Genomic DNA, 18,391 nt, shown 5'->3' with positions numbered 1-18,391 from the left:
CAGGAGATCGAGACCATCCTGGCTAACACGGTGAAACCCCGTCTCTACTAAAAAAAAATACAAAAATCTAGTCGGGCGAGGTGGCGGGCGCCTATAGTCCCAGCTACTCGGGAGGCTGAGGCAGGAGAATGGCGTGAACCTGAAAGGCGGAGCTTGCAGTGAGCTGAGATCTGGCCACTGCACTCCAGTTTGGGCGACAGAGCGAGACTCTGTCTCAAAAAAAAAACAAAAAACAAAAAACTAACATTTATATAAAAGATTATTATGTGTCAGAAACTAAGTGCTTTCATTTCATTTAATTTTCATAACAACTTATAAAGTAGGTACTATCATTATATCCATTTTACAGATGAGGGAACAAAGGCTAGAAACTGGGTCACCAGCCCAACATGACCCAACTATTAGTAGTAGGTAGAGAAGTGGGTCTTTTTGAACCTAGGTAGTCTGGCTTTGGAATCTGTGCTCACAACCACTGCGCTATCATGTCTCTGATATCAGCTACTAATTAAAAAATCAAAAATGTATGTCTTCCTACCTTAACCATCATGGGATAAGGAATATTCTTGGCTCCTTTATGTCTAAATTTTCAACATACTTTTTCCCTTTCAACCTATTAACTACCCTCAATTTTGAGTCAGCTGATTTTATGTGATTCTTTCCTTCCCACCCCCAGTACACTGCCTCTATGTGGCTGCATTTGTATTAGTCTCTGCTTAGAACAACCAAAAATGTATGAAATGATGGAACCTTGTTTGTTCAATATAAAAGAAGAGTTAAATACTTTCCGTAACTTTGGTCTCTTATCAAGCCTTCAAAGACTTGCTCAGGAAAGTACTGTTGATGTTGATAACCAGAGTATCCCACCAGGAGCACATGATGCCTTGGACTGCAATATTGTCACAGCAGTGTCTTCAGTTCTTCTCTACTGTGTATAATGCAGAGCAAGATGAGGTGGTGGCAGAAATTATGGTAGTAAATATAAGATATATTTTCTAGAAATATATACATTTCATGGAAAGAAAATATTAAGACCATATCAAGACAAATATACAAATGAGAAAGTTATATTTATCTCAAAAAAATCCAGGCTATACAAACAGACAACTGAAAGCCACACAGGAAGAAATTTCCAAAAAAAAAGTCTCACCTACAAGATTATTTACATGTTTAGGGCCAATATTATTAAAAGACATGGTCCCCTAGGTCTAGTAGAAACATATAGAGTAGTCTATGCTAACACACTTGGGAAGAGGACTATTGTCCTTCCTTGTACATGACAAAAACCAAATGAACCAAACCCCTAGAAGGTATCAATGCACAGAGGTTTTAATACCTTGGCTTTAATGATTTTTCAAGGTAAGAAACAAATTCAAATTGGTTGTGGCTTCAACTCAGTAATTACAATCACAATGCACCTCTGAAAGGCCCTGCATTTGGAGGCAGAGTAATCTGCAAATATGATAGTCTTTACTTATGCCGTTACCTATACCAATATAATTACTACATTATCTTATAAAGACAAACAGTTGCTTCAAACTCTTTTCTTTTCTGGAGACGGAGTCTCGTTGTGTCGCCCAGGCTGGAGTGCAGTGGCCGGATCTCGGCTCACTGCAAGCTCTGCCTCCCGGGTTCACGGCATTCTCCTGCCTCAGCCTCCCGAGTAGCTGGGACTACAGGCGCCCGCCACCTCGCCCGGCTAGTTTTTTTTGCATTTTTTAGTAGAGACGGGGTTTCACTGTGTTAGCCAGGATGGTCTCCATCTCCTGACCTTGTAATCCGCCCGTCTCGGCCTCCCAAAGTGCTGGGATTACAGGCTTGAGCCACCGCGCCCGGCTGCTTCAAACTCTTTAAAAAATACATAATGAGTTTTCCAAAGACTCAAGTCTATATTCAAAGATGAGTAAAAAAAATCCATTACTTTCCTAGGGTCACTTTCTTCCTTTACTCCTGCTTAAATGCAAAAGCTGATAGTTTCTGATTTGTAGAAAAATCTAAAGGTTTCTGTTTTTTAGGCAAATTCAGATTCTCTTTTGTTTTTTCTTCCGGGTTTTCTGTTTCATCGCTTTCATCGACCACACGGTTTCGCTTCTTTGCTCCAGCTCCATCACTTGCCGTTTCTCCTTTGGCTTTGTTAGCCCATGCCTTTGTAAAATAGCAGGGGTGAAAAGAAAATATTTTTAGGAAATAACAAATAAGAAGTAAATGATTTATTTACTTTTCCAGGTAATATTTTTATATATAAAGCAGAATAAGTAGCACTTGAATTAAGTGTTCTCATTGTTAACAAATCTTTTATTACTTAAATGCAGAGCACATTAAACATTTGTACTACTTTTATATCTCAATCTAAGCTTTGCTTATATTAATCATATAGTTGCAAAATACTATAATTACAGTACTATTTAAAAATGAAACTTTTTATTCTAAGATAATTGCAGTTTCACATGCAGTTGTATGAAATAATACAGAAAAATCCTGTGTAGCCTTGACCCAGTTTTCCCTAGTGGTAACATTTTGCAAAACTATAGCCCAACAATCACAACTATAGGGAACTGACATTGAAACAATCCCATTTTACTTCTACTCATTTGGGTGTATGTATTTAATTTTATTGTAGGTTTGTTTGTTTACCACCACAGTCAAAATACAGAACCGCTTCCCCAAGCCCCAACTCCGACTCCAACCCCTGGCAACCACTACTCTATTCTCCATCCCGATCACGTTATCATTTCAGGAATGTTACATAAACGAGTATATATTCTTTGGGGTTTGGTTTTTATTCACTTAGCAAGAGCCAGATAAGGTCCACTCATTTCATCTGTCTCTTAAATCTCTTTTAATCTAAAAGAGCTCCCCGCTCCTACTTTATTTCCCTGGCCATTTCAAGGGCTCTTCAAGCTGTAGAATTTCTCACATTAACAAACTGGATTAAGTAAATGTTTACGGTTTACCTTAAGAACATTGATTACATTTTTAAGTATTCAAAAACACAATCACAGCCTTTGCCAAGTCTCTTCCTTTTTTGCGGTGTAAGGTCTTATTTATTTAGATGCCATTTTATCAAACAACAAATGAGAAACATAAAATTGTAAATGAGGTTCTAAATGATGCTAAAGGTGTTTAGACCAGTTTCTGGCTTCTTCATTACACAACACCATTTTCATAAAACCCAATTTACCAAAGCAAGTATCTATGTTACTAGGTGCCTGTGCTACGCCCTGCCATTCCTGGGGAAGTGAAACCTGAGGATTTAACTGGTACACCACACACATTCCTTCCGCTTCTAACAGAGAGATTGCTCTTTTCTTCCTTCACATGGCAGAAGTTCATGAGAAGCAAGCCAGACACCTGTCCTAATTTCCATGTCAAAGGCTGGAACAGAACACCAGTCTTTTTCCCAAAAGGAATAGTCTCATGTAGTATTCAATGTGTAAGTAGAAAGAATTTTTTAAAATTCTGCTTGCAAGAACCCTAAAGTAGTATTCAAAAAATGTGAATTCATTTTTACTTATTAATTTTTTTTCCCCCTTGAGACATGGTCTCACTCTGTCACCCATGCTGGAGTGCAGTGGCACAATCACGGCTCACTGCAGCCTTGACCTCCTGGGCTCAAGTAAGTGATCTTCCCACCTCAGCCTCCTGAGTAACTGGGATTACAGGTGTGTGCCACCATGCCAGGCTAATTTTTAAATGTTTTGTAGAGATGGAGTATCACTATGTTATCTAGGCTGGTCTCAAACTCCTGGGCTCAACAGATCCTCCTACCTTGGCCTCCCAAAGTGCTAGGATTACAGGCTTGAGCCAATGAACTCAGCTTGACATTTTTGATTTTTAACAAATGTATCTTTTCTTGGAGTATTCTCCTAACTTAAAACATACAGGAACTTATAGAAATTAAAACAGTAAACTGTCAAAAAAGTAATCATCCAGGCTGGGCAACACAGTGAGAGCTTGTCTCTATAGAAAAAAAAAAAAAAGAGGATAATTGCTTGAGCCCAGGAGGTCGAGGTGGTAGTGAGCCGTGATCACACCATGACACTCCTGCCTGGATGAAAAAACAAGGCCTGCCTCAAACAAAAACAAAACAAAAAACCCATCACCATTACATAATAATTACTACCTATCCATATTACGACATATACGATAAACTCTTTCAAAAAAAGTTTGGTGGATGTATTCAGTTTCCAAAAACAGAAAAAAGTTTTTCCTTTTTTTTTTTTTTAAAGTTATCATGATTGTTATTATCATTGTTTTTGTTGTTATTATTATTAGAGATTATTATTATTATTATAGAGATGAGGTCTCATTATGTTGCCCAGGCTGGTCACAAACTCCTGAGCTCAAGTGATTCTCCCGCCTTGGCCTCCCAATGTGCTAGGATTACAGGCGTAAAGACACCACACCCGGCCAAAAGGCATTTCTATAATAATTTTTTAAATCTGGGAATTCACTAAGATCTCAATCTTGGCACAATTATCCTTACCTTTCTTTCTTCAGTTGACAATACTCTAAACCGAATCATTCCTTCTTTTATTATGTCTGCTTCATCTGAAAAGTCAGGATTGTCAGACAAAATATTACTTCTATTTTCTTCTAGCCACATCTGGAATCCAGTCTTTGGCCTAAAATCACAATTATGTGAAAATATTTTATACTTAATACAGAGTTTAAAGTGCCTTATGATTTTAAGTTAGTAATCAACCATAAATCTTTGACATCTATTATGTAAAATAAGGAAGACACAGTTACACTTGTTAATATTCATATTACGTTTTTTTTTTTTTTTTTTTCGAGACGGAGTCTTACTCTGTTACCCAGGCTGGAGTGCAATGGTGCGATCTCAGCTCACTGCAACCTCTGCCTCCTGGGTTCAAGTGATTCTCCTGCCTCAGCCTCCCAAGTAGCTGGGATTACAGGCATGTGCCACCACATCCAGCAAATTTTTTGTATGGGGTTTCACCATGTTGGTCAGGCTGGTCTCAAACTCCTGACCTCAAGCGATCTGCCCACCTTGGCTTCCCAAAGTGCTGGGATTACAGGCATAAGCCACCGTGACTGGCCTCATATTACTTTAAACTGCCTAGAGACTGCAGGATCAATGAACTGGAAAATCCTTTGTAAGGTAAATTCAAAAGGATCACTCACATTTGTATTTTCCAAGTGTAGCAACCATGAACTCTGTACTTTCAACTTTTTAATGAATGTTGACAGGCTCAAGGTCTCCAACCTCACTTAGCCCTTGTGGCCTGGTAAAATTCTTCCACATGTCCTTGGTACGCTCTTTTTCTATTTCCCCAAACCAGCTATTTGAATTCCTCACTACTTTTCTCAAGTCCCTTTCCCATCGCCTCACCCTTGCTCTCAGAGCTGACCTGCATCAGCATTAGGTGAAGCATGGACATAGCACATTTGTACATTTCATTAGATTCCACTTATGACACAAATTGTCTTTAAGTTACACAAGTGAAGGTTTAATGCAAATATTTAACATTTACTGATCACTTACTATCTACTAGGCACTATTCTCAAAGCTTTATGTATAATACCTCATTTAAATGACAATAACACTATAAGATAGATACAATTATTATCTCCATTCCGTAAGTGAGAAAAGGGAGGCTTAGAGAGGTGAAATAACTTATCCCAGGTTACACAAACAGTAAAACTCAGACCTGGGATTCAACAACCAGGCAATGTGACTCCAGAGTCTATGGTTTTGTTTTTTTACATAGACAGAGTCTCGCTCTTTTTCCCAGGCTGGAATGCAGTGGCTCCATTTCAGCTCACTGCAACCTCCACCTTCTGGGTTCATGTGATTCTCCTGCCTCAGCCTCCCGAATAGCTGGGACTACAGGCACGCACCACCACACCCAGCTAATTTTTGTAATTTTAGTAGAAACAGGGTTTCACCATATTGGCCAGGCAGGTCTCGAACTCCTGACCTCGTGATCCACCCGCCTCAGCCTCCCAAAGTGCTAGGATTACAGGTATGAGCCGCTGTGTCCAGCCCAGAGTCTCTTATGTTTAACCCACCAGTCATACGCCCCTCACTAGGATGAACCTAAATGAATCCTAAATAACAAGTCTAAACTTTTTAAAATTTTATTTATTTATTTTTTTGAGACAGAGTCCCGCTCTCTCGCCCAGGCTGGAGTGGCGTAATCTCAGCTCACTGCAAGCTCCGCCTCCCGGGTTCACGCCATTCTCCTGCCTCAGCCTCCTGAGTAGCTGGGACTACAGGCTCCTGCCACCACTCCTGGCTAATTTTTTGTATTTTTAGTAGAGACGGGGTTTCACCGTGTTAGCCAGGATGGTCTCGATCTCCTGACCTCGTGATCCGCCCATCTCAGCCTCCCAAAGTGCTGGGATTACAGGCTTGAGTCAATACGCCCGGCCTAAACTTTTTAAGGTTAAAAAAATTTTATTAAAAAATTACTGGACCATAACCACTTGCCCTAATTTCTGAAAATATGCAAATTTTAAGTAATCTTAATGTAAACCGATTTCCAGAAAAATAACAGAACAAATCAAAACAAGTAAAAATCAAGGTATAACAAAAGTTCTTGAATTTCCAAAAATTAATGAAGACCCATTTTAATGAAACTTGGAGCAATGTCACAAATCTACCTAACAGCCTGCAATCTTCTGCTTCTAAACAGCTACTTTTAAAAACAAAACCAAACTTGAATATTACTTTCTTTTTTTGTTTTTTAAAGAGATGTGAGTCTCACTATGTTGCCCAGGCTGGCCGCAAACTTCTGGGCTTAAGCAACCCTTCTGCCTCAACCTTCTAAGTAGCTGGGACTAAAAGAGTGCACAGCCACCTGGCTAAAATTGGACATTTCTGATTTAGTATATCAATATCTGTGAAATATATTAGTTTTAATAGTCTTAATTCCTTAAAATTTCAAAAAGTAAGTTTTATGTATAATCAACTGATGGTATGAAAAATTAAATTATCAGTCTTCTTTGTTGTTGTTTCAAGAGACAGGGTCTTGCTTTGTCGCCTAGGCTGGAGTTTAGTGGTATAATCAGCTCACTGCCACCTCAAATTCCTGGGCTCAAGCAATCCTCCCACCTCAGACTTCCAGGTAGCTGGGACTACAGGCATGTGCTACCATACCTGGCTGATTTTAAAACTTTTGGTAGAGACGGGGTCTCCCTACATTGCCCAGGCTGGTTTCAATCTCCTGGGCTGAAGCTATCTGACCACGCTGGCCTTCCAAAGTGTTAGGCTTGGCCAGGTGTGGTGGCTCACACCTGTAATCCCAGCACTTTGGGAAGCTGAGGTGGGCAGATCGCTTGAGGCCAAGAGTTTGAGACCAGCCTGGTCAATGTGGCAAAACTCCATCTCTACCAAAAAATAACAAAATTAGCAGGCATGGTGGCACACACCTGTAATCCCAGCTACTCAGGAGGCTGAGGCATGATAATCGCTTGAACCCAGGAGGTGGAGGTTGCAGAGAGCTGAGATTGCACCAGTGCACTCCAGACCTGGTGACAGAGCAAGACTGTCTCAAAAAAGGCATCAGGCAGACGGGGCATAGTGGCTCACACCTATAATTCCTGTGCTTTGGAAGGCCAACGCGGGTGGATCCCCTGAGGTCAGGAGTTCAAGACCAGCCTGACCAACATGGAGAAACCCCGTCTCTACTAAAAATACAAAATTAGAAGGGCGTAGAGGCGCATGCCTGTAATCCCAGCTACTCAGGAGGCTGAGGCAAGAGAATCACTTGAACCCAGAGGCAGAGGTTGTGGTGAGCCGAGATTGTGACACTGCACTGCAGTCTGGGCAACAAGAGCGGAAAAAAAAAAAAAAAAAAAGTTAGGCTGAAAAAAAAGCATGAGCCACTATGCCCAGCCTATCAATTTTCTTAAATAAAATTTTCATTGTTTAAGACCTAAATTAAATTCAGAACAAAACAGGAAATGTGAAAACCACAGCCACTCCCTCAAATTAAACTGGTTCACATGAAGTTATTAGGAAAATAAGATATACTTTATTTTATTATTATTTTTCTCCCTGGACTGCTCAGCATGAGAAAAATAAGATATATTATGGCAAAAATGAAATTGTGACTATTCTTTTTTGTTTTTTTCTGAGAAGGAGTCTCACTCTGTCATGTAGACTGGAGTGCAGTGGCACAATCTTGGCTCACTGCAGCCTCCGTCTCCTGGGTTCAAGCAATTCTCCTGCCTCAGCCTCCTGAGTGCCCAGCCACTATAAAGAAGTTCTTTATGTTCTTTATGTAGTAATAGAAAATAAGCTGCAAAAGCTATTGTTAAGTGAAAAAAGTAAGGTACAGAATAATGTGTGAAACAAAAAATAGACAAATAGGTATTTGCACATAAACAGAAAAATTTTGGAAAGTTCCACAAGAAACTTGTTGCAGTGATTGTTTTTGGAGACAGAAACTAGTTGGATGAAACTACTTATTAACACACTTCTTTCTGTATCTTTTGTTGTTTCTTCCCATTAAACTATTTAAAAACAAACAAAAAATTAATTATAAAACATGTCCTAATAAAATATATCTACAATTTAAAAATATACAATTTACTAAAGCATATTTTAATAAATATTGTAAATAGACATTAATATCTGTGGCTCCCTTAAAGCCACAAGTGTCCAGAATGCCCACTACCAATGCCAATGTATTTTTTGTATTAAGGAATAACAGCACTGCATAATTTTGTATTGCTGCTACTGTATACTTTTTATACTTGGTCACTGCATGCTAAATTTCTCTATGTACTGACCTTTGGTTTTCAGTGTTTTGAGGACATATAGCTGGGGTTTCAGACAATACATTTTTAGGATTTTCTTCTTTCACTTCCTCAGTTTTATTAGTTTGAAAATTTCTTTTCTGGAAATAGGATGCTGCAGATGCCTATAAAAACAAACGTGAACACTGCAATAACATCTAGTATAATTTTATATGTTTTATAAGCAAGTTCTGAAAAATGTGAAGAAACATCTATAATTATTGAGAATTCTTATACTAACACGTGAAATCTTGAGTTCTTAGTTGTAAATAAATAGGCAAACACATGCAAAACCAAAAATGTATACTTCAGATTCCATGTTTTCTTTTCTTTTTTTTTTTTTTGAGACGGAGTCTCATTCTGTCGCCCAGGCTGGAGTACAGTGGCGCGATCTCGGCTCACTGCAACCTCCGCCCTGAGTTCAAGCGGTTCTCCTGCCCTCAGCCTTCCGAGTAGCTGGAATTACATGCGCCTGCCACTTGCCCAGCTAATTTTTTGTATTTGTAGTACAGACGGAGTTTCACCATCTTGGCCAGGCTGGTCTTGAACTCCTGACCTCGTGTGATCCACCCGCCTCGACCTCCCAAAGTGCTGGGATTACAGGTGTGAGCCACTACGCCTGGCCTAAATTCCATGTTTTCTAAGTGAATACGATTTTATGAAATAGAAAAGATAAACAATAGATCTATTTTACTGATGACAAACCCAGGATCAAATACTTATGAGAGTGGAAAAATCAGGATTCAGAAGAAGGAAAAATTAGGGCCATGTACAGTATCAGTCACTATTAAATAATAGTAAATAATAGTAAATTAATATTTACTATGAATAACAGTAAATAAGAATATACATCAGAACTATCTGGGTGATTTTAATAAAAATACAGATACATGTCTGAGCTTCTGGGGTTTGAGTATATACATTTTTAAAAAGTGATTCTATAAAAACAAGGAGTGGGGCAGGACAGGTTGGGTGTGGTGGCTCATGCCTGCAATCCCAGCACTTTGGGAGGCTGAGGTAGGTGGATCACTTGAGGCCAGGAGTTCGAGACCAGTCTGGCCATCATGCTGAAACCCCATCTCTACTACAAATACCAGTATTAGCTGGGCGTGGTGGCAGGCCCCTGTAATCCCAGCTACTCAGGAGGCTGAGGCATGAGAATTGCTTGAACCCAGGAGACAGAGGCTGCAGCGAGCTGAAATCCTGACACTGCACTCCAACCAGCCTAGGTGACAGAGTGAGCCTCTGTCTCAAAAAAGACGGGGGGAGCAGGACAGTGGTCATGGAAGTCAGAATCTGCTACAAAGTGTGTAACAACTCATGAGGCAGAAGAGGGAGTGATTCTGTAGCAAAAACACAACTGTTTTGGGGTTTGTTTTTTTCAGATGGGGTATCTCTTATAGTTTCCCAGACCGGACTCAAACTCCTGGGCTCAAGTGATCCTCCCACCTCAGCCTCCTGAGTAGCTGGGACTACAGGTGTGTGCCACCATGCCCAGGTGCAGAAATAAAATTGAACCCACTTCCCTAACAAGACAATTGTAAACAATCATAACCTCCTATCCTATATCTGAAACAGTGAACAAAACTGAAGACAAACAGATCCCATGCTGCTTACTGCAAATGAGGGTAGCTGAAACAGTACCTGCTTAGGCTTTGGCTTTGGAATCAGAGGCTTTATAATGGGAGACTTTTCATTATTTGTAGTTCGATTAAGTGCAGTGGATTTCTTGGATGATTTGCCCATATTGTCTAAAATATTAGTTGAACGTGCTGAATTCATTGACATGGCTGGTTCTTTGGAACTGGCTGATACCTAAAGAGCAAACTAGTGTTAGCACTTTATGTTTAAAGAAGAAAATTATCCCAAGAGACTTATTTTTTTCTAGAAATTTCTGTTAAGTTTGTATTGCCATCTCATCTTTAGAACTAAATACATTTGGTACAATCCAAATTAAGAATGATACATATATTCCCAAATACCACATCCCCAAGAAAGACAGGTATCTTTCAAAACCATAGGTACTTAGAAGGTAAGTAGAAAAGACAACTCTCAGCCCAAGTGCTGCTTTCTTCTGTTTCCACACAGATCAGTCTTTCATGCCTCCAAGTGTGGGGAGAGTCATCTCATCATTTGGAAATACTTCTTTGTATAGATATGTAAATAATATAAATAATATAAAACATATATTTAAATAATATAAAACATCACTTGGAAGACTTTACCTTAAAGGGATTTACTCGTCCTTGGCTGCTAAAGGTAACTGCACCTTTCACAAAAAAGAAACCCTTGCTTAATAATGGTAGAAAATAGATGACTTCTGACATCTATAACACTAGACAGAATATTTTTTTTTTTTTTTTTTTTGAGATGGAGTCTCGCTCTGTCGCCGGGGCTGGGGTGCAGTGGCTGGATCTCAGCTCACTGCAAGCTCTGCCTCCCGGGTTCACGCCATTCTCCCGCCTCAGCCTCCCTAGTAGCTAGGACTACAGGCACCCGCCACCTCGCCCGGCTAATTTTTTGTATCTTTTAGTAGAGACGGGGTTTCACCGTGTTAGCCAGGATGGTCTCGATCTCCTGACCTCGTGATCCACCCGTCTCGGCCTCCCAAAGTGCTGGGATTACAGGCTTGAGCCACCATGCCCGGCCTAGACAGAATATTTTAATCCCCATTAAATGAAAATAAATGTATTTTGCAACTTTTAAAAACCATTAACAACAGACACCCTTTTTCCTACTTCTAAGCCAAAATAAAAGCTATTAAATGTGAACTATCCCAATGTAGCACTATGAAACATATTCAGTATGTACAGATCTTTTTCTCCTGTTACTGCAGAAGAGGCGGTGGCTAGTCTGAGCTAAGATTAGTAATCCCTTTACTTGTGTTCTGTATCCCATGCCCTCCTGCTTTGTCAGAAAACCTGACCTATCAAGTTTCTTGACAGCCTACATCTTTGACTTTTCCCTATTTATTGGCCCCTAAAGTTTCCCAACTTAAAAAGAAACAAAAACCAAACCTTCTCTACCCTACATTCCTTCCAGTCATCATTTTCTCTTGTCTCCTCCATCCAGCCAATTTTTTTTTTTTTTTTTTTTTTTTTTTTTTTTTGTTACCGTCTCACTCTAGCAATGGTGCGATCTTGGCTCACTGCAACGTCCACCTCTCAGGTTCAGGCGATTCTACTGTCTCAGCCTCCCGAGTAGCAGGGATTATAGGCGTCTGCTACCACGCCTGGCTAATTTTTGTATTTTTAGTAAAGACAGGGTTTCACCATGTTGGCCAGGCTGGTCTTGAACTCCTGACCTCAGGTGATCCGTCTACCTTGGCCTCCCACAGCGCTGGGATTACAAGCATGAGCCACCGTGCCCAGTCATCCAGCCAAATTTTTCCAAGAGCTGTTGACACTATTATCATTTCCTCACCACCCATACATTCCTCCATACAATATAGCACTTCCAGCCCTACTACCCTACAGAATCTCCTCTCGCTAAGGTCCTCAATGATCTCTACATGGTTAAATCTGGTAGATACCTTTCAGTCACCTTATTTGCTCTATCAATGGCATCCCACATAGCTGACTGTTCCTTTCTTCTTGATACTTTGTCCTCTCTTGACTTCTGAGATACTGCATTCCCTGACTTAGTTCCTTCCTCTCTGGACCTGTGGACTCATTGTCTTCCAATAGTTGGTTCCTCCTCTTCCTCTACCTGATGCTCAAATGTTGGAGATTCCCTAGTCCTAAGCTCATTTTTCTTCTTGCTTTACATTCTCCCCCAATGCTTGCTTCCCCATGCCCATGGTTTAAATTGCTATACTTATGCCAATGATTTTCACTTTGTATCTCTTGACCAGAATACTTTCCTGAGCTCCTGATTCAAATATCTGTCTTCATGACATTCTACTTACCTTACAGTAATTCATCATCTTCCTCTCTAAATCTGCTTTTCCCTAGTGTTTCCTGACTTAGGAAATGGCACCATCATTCACTCAAGTACTCAAGCCAGTGTTAACAAACTAATCTCCAATTAAGAGCTTTCCTGGCATGGTGGCTCATGCCTGTAATCCCAGCACTTTGGGAGGCTGAGGAGAGAGGACTGCTTGAGCCCAGTTTAAGACCAGCCTGGGTAACATAGGGAGAGACCCTGTCTCTATAAAAACAAAAAACATAACAAAACAAAAACCCCAAACCAAAACAAAACTAGCCAGACATGGTGACACATGCGTATGGTCCCAGCTACTTGGAAGGCTGAGGTGGAAAGATCGCTTAGGTCTGGGGGGTTGAGGCTGCAGTGAGTCATAATCATGCTACTGCACTCTAACCTGGGTGACAGAGTCAGACCTCAGGGGGGAAAAAAAGAGGAGGGAAGGAGGGAAGAAGGGACAGAGGGAGGGAGGGAGGAAAGGAGAGAGGGAGGGAGGGAAGGAGGAACTAACTAACTTTCCAGCTGAGCATGGCCACTTGTGCCTATAATCCCAGAACTCTGGGAGGCTAAGGCAGGAGAGTCGCTTAAGCCCAGGAGTTCCAGACCAGCCTCAGCAACAAAGCGAGCCCCTCTCTTTACAAAAGGTACACACAAAAAATTAACCAAATATGGTGATGCACAACTGTAGTCATAGCTACTCAGTAGGGTGAGGCAGGAGGATCACTTGAGCATACAAGTTCAAGGCTGTAGTGAGTTAGGACTGCATCAGTGCATTCCAACTCTATTCCAGTCTGAGTGACAAAGCAAGATACCCTGTATCCCCCCATCCCCACAAAACAACAACAACAAAAAACTCTCCATCTAGCCAATAAAAATTGTTTTATTTATCTTGTTTCTGAAAATACTTTATAGAAGTTTCCCCTTTTGTCTCTCCTGGCAGAGTGCTAGCCCTTTGCGGTTTGGTGCCTCCCTGATTCATGAATCACGGAACACTCAAATTAATCCTGTAAGATTTAAATGTGCTTAAGTTTTTCTTCTATTACAAGAAACTGAATCATTCTTTATGCCCTGAACTCCTACACACTCTTCATCATCTTCAGAAATAGCTCTCCAATTCTGCCCATTCTTTCTAACATCACCATCATCACCTTAGCTCAGGCCCTTATTCAGTCTCATCTGGACTGCCTCTGTAGTCTATTTATTTTTTAATTTTTATTTACTTACTCTTCTTCTTATTTTTTTAGATGAAGTCTCACTCTGTCACCCAGGGTGGAGTGCAGTGGCATTATCTCCGCTTACTGCAACCCCTACCTCGTGGATTCAAGCAATTCTCCTGCCTCAGCCTCCCGAGTAGCTGGGATTACAGGCATGATTTTTTTTTTTTTTTTTTTGTATTTTTAATAGAGATATGGTTTCACCATTTTGGCCAGGCTGGTCTTGAACTCCTGACCTCAAATGCTCCACCTGCCTTGGCTTCCCAAAGTGCTGAGATTACAAGCGTGAGCCCCCATGCCTGGTCTATTTACTTGTTTTTTGATATAGGGTCTTGGTCTGTCACCCAGGCTGGAGTGCAGTGGTGCAACCATAGCCTACTGCACTCTCGAACTCCTGGGCTCAAGATATCCTCCTGCACCAGCCTCCCAAATACCTGGGACTACCGGCGTGTACTACCATGCCTGGCTAATATTTTTATTTTTTACTTTTTGTAGAGATAGGGTTTCGCTGTTCCCTAGGCTGGTCTCAAATGTCTGGCCTCAAGTGATCATTCCACCTTGGCCTCCCAAAATGCTGAGTTTACAGACGTGAGCCATCATGCCTGGGTATATCTATTCTTCTTCAGCACAGTCTGCCATGCTATATCTCTGCTTAAAACCAACAGTCTCGGCCGGGCGCGGTGGCTCAAGCCTGTAATCCCAGCACTTTGGGAGGCCGAGACGGGTGGATCACGAGGTCAGGAGATCGAGACCATCCTGGCTAACACGGTGAAACCCTGTCTCTACTAAAAAATACAAAAAAAAAAACTAGCAGGGCGAGGTGGCGGGCGCCTGTAGTCCCAGCTACTCGGGAGGCTGAGGCAGGAGAATGGCGTAAACCCGGGAGGCGGAGCTTGCAGTGAGCTGAGATCCGGCCACTGCACTCCAGCCCGGGCGACAGAGCAAGACTCCGTCTCAAAAAAAAAAAAAAAAAAAAAAAAACCAACAGTCTCTCAGTGACCTCAGAATAAAGAGCAAAATCCTGACCAGGTGTGGTGGCTCACACCTGTAGGTCCAACACTTTGGGATGTGGAGGTGAGCAAATTGCTTGAGTTTGAGACCAGCCTGGACAACAGAGTGACACCCCATCTCTATTAAAAAAAAAAAAAAAAAAAAAGACCAAAATCCTCAAGATGGCCTACACAAATCTGCATGACTTGGCTCTTGCCCATCACCCAAAACCCTTCAGCACCACTTTCTCTTTGATCTCTGAGCTTTTCACACCATCCTTTTGCAGTCTTCACTTCACACATACTCTTCCTTAAGTCCAATGCTTCTCTTCGGCTCCTGTTCCCATACACCTTTGCCTCACTATTATTCATCCTTCAGGTCTCTGCTGTAAATACTCCATGAGGTCTGCCTTGGAGTCCCTACCCATTCTCCACCACTGACTAGATGACAGCTATGTGTTATACGCTCTTTTCATATTCTATATGTTTTTAAGTTAATTTTTTAAATGAAAGTAACATATGTCTACAGTTTAAAAAGTCAGATGGTACTACAAGGTTTATGCTCCCCACCGACAAAAGGCCAGCAGGGCCCTACTCCAACCTTCTCTATCCCCCAGGCCCACTCCCTGAATGCAACTATTTTCAACTCCTTTTTTTTTCTTTTCTTTTCTTTTTTTTTTTTTTGAGATAGAGTCTTACTCCATTGCCTAGGCTGGAGCAATGGCACGATCTCGGCTCACTGCAGCCTCCGCCTCCCGAGTTCAAGCGATTCTCCTGCTTCAGCCTCCTGAGTAGCTGGGATTACAGGCATGCACCACCACACCCAGCTAATTTTTGTATTTTTAGTAGAGATGGGGTTTCACCATGTTGGCCAGGCTAGTCTAGAACTCCTGACCTCGTTATCCGCCCGCCTTGGCCTCCCAAAGTGCTGGGATTACAGGCGTGAGCCATTGCACCTGGCCTTCAATTCCTTTTAACTATTTCTCCAGTATCCTGCATGTTTCCTCAGTGATACCCAGATCTGTCTTCCCAGCTGGGCTAAAATAGCATTAAAACAGAGATCAACCATGTATGTCTGTTTGACTTCTGTATCCACCATTAAGTAAAATGCCTGACACATAATAGGCAGTTTATAAACATTTGTTAAATGACCATAGCTTCACAAACAACATCTGAGATTAAAAAAACAAAAACATACACACACACACACACACACACACAAATGGCCTTAAGGGGTAAGGTGTATTTGCGTAGATGTGCCACTTTACAGACAACTTTCAAAATTTCCTTGATATTACAAATTTATAAATATTTCTCACCTGACTTAGCTGAAATATCGGAGGAATTTGTACTTTTGGAAAATGAGTTCTGTCCTACAGATTAAAATAAAGCAATATAATGTAAATAGGGAAAATAAAGTCATCCTCAATATATAACAACCAGACAGCAAAGAGGTCTGAAAAAAAGTATGAGTATTCAATTTCCCTCAGTTAAGTAAAATGAGAAAAGCCACATCCATGATAGTTCTCATCATTTATGGGCTTGAAAATGTATCTCACCAGGCTTATGTATTTCTGGTTTTTCTTCATCATCAGCTTCTCCACTGTCCTCGGCATCTTCTTCAACTTGATTTCTGAACCTTGGTTGGCTCCACTCTGTAGCAGTATTGCTGTAACTAAGAGAAAATAAGATTATTCAATAAAGAGCTATGTTAAGACCAACTTAACAATCAAGACAGTAAAGGAAAATTCAAACAACTAAATTATTTCTTACCCAGCATTCAGTTTTTTTCTGAAATCTTCTTCTTCTCCCTCTTCCACCTGGGTTGCTGTCAATTCAGCTGCCTTCTCTACAGCCAGTTCACTAAGTTTTTGAGCTAGTATTAATTTCCGAGAGCGAGAAGCATATTTAATGGCTAAATTCACGGCATTTTGAGTCATTAGATCAGCAAGTTCCACACAACGGAATTCCCGCTCCAGTTTACAAGAAAGCTAATCCAAAAAGGGGGGAAAAAAAAGATCAAATCACATCAAGTAAAACTTTTTAAAGATACTGACACTATTAGTAAAACTGAGAAAATAGTTTTCTAGCTACTGTAACTCCCTGATTCTAAGATGCATATTTTTACAAGTTTTAACATCTCTGAAATTGGAATTACAATTAATTACAATTAATGGTGGGTCAGTTTGGCAGCATTTTTGTGTCTCCATGCCTTAAATGAATAAAGTAATGGTGCATTATGCAATAAATAGTGGCTTAGATTTGATGAAATATTATATACCACTTTAAGCTACTAATTGCAAGAAAATTAAGAAATTCATTTAAAAAATTCAAGGGGGAGGCTGGGCATGGTGGTTCACGCCTGTAATACCAGTGCTTTGGGAGGCCCAGGTGGGTGGATCATGAGGTCAGGAGTTCGAGATCAGCCTGGCCAACATGACAAAACCCCGTCTCTACTAAAAACACAAAAATTAGCCAGGCGTGGTGGCGTGCGCCTGTAATCCCAGCTATTCAGGAGGCTGAGGCAGGAGAATCGTTTGAACCCGGGAGGTGGAGGTTGCAGTGAGCCGAGATTGCACCACTACACTCCAGCCTGGGTGACAAAGCTAGACTCTGTCTCAAAAAAAAAAAAAAAAAAACCCCAAAAAAAGCCAAGGGGGCCAGGCGTGGTGGCTCACACCTGTAATCCCAGCACTTTGTAAGGCCAAAGCAGAGGGATCGCTAGAGGCCAGGAGTTTGAGACTAGCCTGGGCAACACGGTGAGACCCTGTAACTACAAAAAATAAATTAGCTGGGCGTGGTGGCATGCACCTGTAGTCTCAGCTACTCAGGAGCCTGAGACAGGAGGTTCACTTGAGCTCAGGAGGTTGAGCCTGCAGTGAGTCACAATCTTGCCACTGTACTTTAGCCTGGGTGACAGTGGGACTCTGTCTCTAAAAAATACAAAAAAGAAAACCAGGCCGGGCGCGGTGGCTCAAGCCTGTAATCCCAGCACTTTGGGAGGCCAAGACGGGCGGATCATGAGGTCAGGAGATTGGGACCATCCTGGCTAACATGGTAAAACCCCATCTCTACTAAAAACTACAAAAAACTAGCCGGGCGAGGTGGCGGTGCCTGTAATCCCAGCTACCCAGGAGGCTGAGGCAGGAGAATGGCGTGAACTCAGGAGGCAGAGCTTGCAGTGAGCTGAGATCCGGCCACAGCACTCCAGCCTGGGTGACAGAGCGAGACTCCGTCTCAAAAAAAAAAAAAAAAAAAAAAAAGAAAACCAACAAACTGAGAAAAATTGGTACTTTGAAGATTACTAAGGGTCTCCTAACTCATAGCATATTAGAACTGTTTTCTTACTTATATATTCCATGTCTGATCCATCAGCACAGAAGCTTTAGATGTTCACCTGGATGTCCTTTTCAAGATTTTTAGTATCATTTATCTATAATCAGTACTTCTTAATCAGGATGGTACACTGCCTCAGGGGGCATTTAGAAATAAAAAGGA

General features: G+C 41.2%; 1 protein-coding gene across 2 annotated transcripts in view; it reads right to left on the bottom strand.

Moving 5' to 3' along the window:
- Positions 1-1,743: 1,743 nt before the first annotated feature.
- The window catches only part of WDHD1 (WD repeat and HMG-box DNA binding protein 1), an 84,009-nt gene continuing 67,361 nt past the window's right edge, over positions 1,744-18,391 (bottom strand). Inside the window, exons 19-26 of one of the 2 annotated variants that reach the window (XM_023231029.2) lie at positions 16,667-16,884; positions 16,453-16,568; positions 16,213-16,266; positions 10,992-11,035; positions 10,411-10,581; positions 8,761-8,891; positions 4,484-4,622; positions 1,744-2,142 (exon numbers count right to left, since the gene is read on the bottom strand). In XM_023231029.2, coding sequence (XP_023086797.1) covers positions 1,942-2,142; positions 4,484-4,622; positions 8,761-8,891; positions 10,411-10,581; positions 10,992-11,035; positions 16,213-16,266; positions 16,453-16,568; positions 16,667-16,884 — 1,074 coding nt within the window. In that variant the 3' untranslated portion in view covers positions 1,744-1,941. The remainder of the gene's footprint in view (positions 2,143-4,483; positions 4,623-8,760; positions 8,892-10,410; positions 10,582-10,991; positions 11,036-16,212; positions 16,267-16,452; positions 16,569-16,666; positions 16,885-18,391) is intronic. The other variant, XM_023231038.2, reaches the window with a different exon arrangement.

This window comes from Piliocolobus tephrosceles, chromosome 6 (genome assembly GCF_002776525.5).
Source record: "Piliocolobus tephrosceles isolate RC106 chromosome 6, ASM277652v3, whole genome shotgun sequence".
In the NCBI taxonomy this organism is placed as follows: domain Eukaryota; kingdom Metazoa; phylum Chordata; class Mammalia; order Primates; family Cercopithecidae; genus Piliocolobus; species Piliocolobus tephrosceles.
This window is presented reverse-complemented; position numbering and strand designations above follow the sequence as displayed.